Consider the following 4,176-nt stretch of genomic DNA (forward strand, 5'->3'; position numbering starts at 1 on the left):
GGGGGAAGAAACAGATCTCCAAGTAAACCAAAGGGCAGAAGAGAGCCTCTGGGCATAGCCAAAGGTGGCAGGGATGGGATTTAGATTTTTGGGTTGAGCATTCAAGGCACAGAAGGTGCCTTACTGAGGCCAAGTGAGAGAAGTAGAAAAGCTAGCTTGGTAAGTGTCCTTGGCAATTCGATCTACATGCTGTCACCCCTGTTCTGATCTCTGCCTTTGCTTCATCCAGTGGCCAAAGTCATTCTACCCTCAGCAGCACCTTACACATGATTCAGTGGCAATGTCCTTTGCCTGTGACCCTGGGGGCATTGTCCACTACTTTTTGTTTAATAGTCCCAGCCACCATCCCACCCCACCCCCAGCTCTGGCCCCTGGTTCTTCACACATACCCAGTCAGGCTGTATGAGTTGAACTCACTCTTGGCTTTGGGCTGTTGAGCAGATCTTGGAGAGCTCCTAGTGGCAAGAGGCTGGGCCTGGTAGCCATCATAGTAGTTGGTACGATTCCCCTGGGGTGAGCAGGAAAAGCAGAGGATGACGCCAGCTACCAAAGAAAACAGGGCTGAAATGATGCCCAAGTACAGAGCCTCTCCGATCTCAAATTTCATGCTGTCAGGAACCAACGGTGAGTAGAAGTCCCGAAGGATGCCGTGAAGATTCCACGCAACTGGGATAAAACCCAGGATGCCACCAAGGATGAAAAAGACTCCACCCACTACGGCCACTCTGTCCTTAGCTCGAGACTCCTGGCAGAACACTGTGCACCTCATGCCCACCACAGAGATAATGCAGGCCAGCGAGGACATTGCGCTGGATGTCACCATCATGGCCTGGGCAGCCTGGATGTCAGCAGGAAGTCCTAAAAGGGTACTGTAGATATCACACTGGGTGATGCCTGTGCTGTGTGTCGCACACTCCATCCAGAGGCCCTCGGAAAAGCCAACCGCTGTCACGATGCTGGCACCAACATAGGAACTTGTTCGCCAATTGGGAAGCAGCATGGCGATCGATGTGCCTAATAGCCCCAAAAGGCCGAGGATGTAGCCCACCAGTTGGACGCCAAGGGAGGCCATGGCAGACCTCTCAGTAGAAGTATCTTCGGAGCCCGTTCGCTTGTCTTTTGGCTGCGGCTCTTGCTTCTTGGATCCGAGCCTCTAATCCCTCATTTCACCGTGTCTCTGGCAAGCTGGCTTCTTTCCTCCTTACAAGTATCTGTGGGTAGCCACAAGCAGGCTCAAGAAGGCATCTAGAAAACAGAGCAGATACTCACGGAGCTGTGGAGCTGGTGTTTCTCGAAGAGCTCTGGAAGAGATGCTCCTGGAGACAGAGGACTAGGTCCAGAGAAAAGCGGACTGGGTCCAAGGGACCACAGGCTGTGGTGATAAGGGATTTCTAATTATTAGCCACAGCTTTGTAAAATCCACCTGTAAATCCGAGCCTTCTTACAGATGAGAATTTAAAGCCCCGGAGGCTGGAAAAGATTGAGGTACTCTTTCAGATCCATCCCTTTCTAATTCCTATTAGAAACAAACATTCAAATTTATGCAAAGAGAATATTCAACAAAATGTAAATGGTACTGTGGGAAAATCATTAATGAAAATATTATACACTATGTTTGTGCACATTTGAAAAAAAATTTTTAAATATAAATACCACTTAAAGTATTACAGAAGATATTATATCCCTTAGATATTCAATTTAAACATGGAAATTTCTACTACACAACAATGTCTGACAGTGAAGATTCTATAGTGAACTATATATGCTTTTAGCTGTATGAGAAGAAAAACCCTTAGCATGGTTGAGTAAGTATAGTCACTGGATTATCACATCATTACATAAAAGCCATTGCATGGCACATCGAAATAAAGAAGATAGAGAGTTAAAATTTGACCAGGTGTTTCCATTTTATCTAAAACCAGTAATCAAAGGCTTTGATCAGGGTATACTGGGAAATCGGAAAGCTGAACATAACTCTTCATTGTTTTAGGAGACAGTCATCAGAGAGCAAGTTTAAGTGGACCAAAAATAAGAGGAAAGTTAGTGAATACAATACTAGACACAAGCATCAGTAAGGGTTTTTAAAAGTGATTCTTATGACTCTAAAAATTTAATTAATTAGAATAGTTAGTGATTAAGGCCAATTGAAATATAGGACCACATAAACAACAAAAGCTCCTATATTTCAAAGGAAGCTGTGCATGCAGCAAAGATACAGCCAACAAAATGGAAAACAAATCTTAAGCAGACACATATCTGACAGAAGGATGATGGATGAAATACACAACAAACTCAAAAAGTCAACCATCACAAAAATAAATGACACAATCAAACAGTGGACTCTGGACCTGAATACAGCTCCCAAAGAAGGAATGTGAATAATATAACACTTGTCAAAAGTGTTCCAACATCATTAGCTCTCAGGGAAATGTAAATTAAAACTACTCCCACACTCTATCTCATTCAGTCAAAGCAACTATCCATTAAGAAAATGCAATAATTTGCTGGTGAAGATGTGGGAATTGGGAACTCTTACTCATTGTCAGCAAAAGTGTAAACTCTTAAAGGCAACAAATGCAACTGCCCCCTAACCAATATATATATATATATATAATCACTCGTGAGTATATATCCAAATTGTTCTTCATCCCATGACAGAGACACCTGCCCATCCATGTCAATGCTGCTCATAACTAGGACATGGAGTCAGCAAGATGCACATCAACTGACAAATGGAGAAATAGAACATGATAATTATACAAAAATAAAAACTGCATTCGTGTGCAAATAAAAAAATAAAATTATAAAACCTGGAGAAATTTGAACTAGAAAATGTTAGTCAGAGGAAGGTATCTCAGCTGCAGAAAGACAAATACAGTATATTTGCTCTCAAAAGCATATCTTAGGTTTTAATTTTTAAACTTTTGTATGGAGAATAGAGGGGTTATCTGTAGAGACCAGGAATTAAGAAATAGAGCCATTACAATAGGAGTATGAGTGAAAGAAGGCTCTGTACTATAAGCAGTATGAAAGAGAGGCAGAAATAGTAGCCACAGTCAGATTTAAACAGGGATGAGGCAGGGGATAACAGACAATGAGGGGAAAATGTATAGCGGATGCTGGCTAAATTGGAGACATGGTCAAAGTACTGAGAATATATGACTCTGGAGTCATTCTCCCAAAATGAGACATCAGTATCACATCCTCCAAAGCCCAAGAAACATGAGAAGGATGTTACAGGAAGATTTGGAGAGTAAGGGGATAATAAGAAGTATTGTAAAGCACTGTGTTCTAAATATGGTATGGTGTTCGAAGTCAAGGAAACATTGCAGTTATGGTAATGGACATGTCTACCCCAAGACTTAGATAACACATGATAACAGGAGGAAGGAGAAAGACTGTGAAAATGCACTATGGAGAATAAATATCACAATGTGCACATGTGTGGGAATACCAGAAATCAGAAGCAAATTAGTTCTTGTCTATAATGCATGAATGTTTTAATTGTTGCTCAGTATGTCAGAAAATAAAATATTGCCATACACAAACAATAATATAAAATGAAAACCATGAACAAAGACCAGCTAGCACAGCTAGTAAAGACACTTACAACACTTACAACAGAGCCTAATAACCTGTCTTCCTGCCCTATGACACACATGGTGGAAAAAGGGAACTGATTCTCCTAAGTTGTCTAATGACCTCCACACATGCTGCAAGGGACATATACATCCACACATATACATTCACATGCCCAAACTAAATCAATAAATAATTGTAGTAATATTGTTTTTCCTATACAACCCATGGAACAAAAAAATGAAGATATGTATTCCTTGAGTCCTAATAAAATCTTAAATATTAAGGTCATCTCACCATTGTCAGCTTGCTGAATGCTAAAAAGTGTTTCCTGATACCAAGTCTTCCACTTATTTTTCCTTTAATTTCCTTGATTTTGACTCATCTTCACATACCAGTGATATTAGCATGTAGAAATTATGTGTGTCACCAACATCAACCTCAATTTCTGAATCAATAAGTGCCCTCTTGTTTCTCACCTAGATTCTTATGAGTAAGATTCTAAACTAGAGAGTGAAAGCAACAGAAAGAGGCATGGCTTTCTAAGCATTGGAGTTCATTGGAAATTTCAACCTGGTGTTTGCAGTTACAGAAGGC

At 40.9% G+C, this 4,176-nt stretch overlaps 1 protein-coding gene across 1 annotated transcript; it reads right to left on the reverse strand.

The window, feature by feature from the left end:
- Nucleotides 1-379: 379 nt before the first annotated feature.
- LOC308421290 (claudin-2-like) lies at nt 380-1,072 on the reverse strand (the record flags this gene model as incomplete). Its single annotated transcript, XM_080917606.1, has 1 exon — nt 380-1,072. One exon carries the CDS (start codon nt 1,070-1,072, stop codon nt 380-382), a length of 693 nt encoding a protein of 230 aa, XP_080773732.1.
- Between the last annotated feature and the right edge of the window lie 3,104 nt (nt 1,073-4,176).

This window comes from Micromys minutus (genome assembly GCF_963924665.1).
Source record: "Micromys minutus genome assembly, chromosome: 6".
NCBI lineage: Eukaryota > Metazoa > Chordata > Mammalia > Rodentia > Muridae > Micromys > Micromys minutus.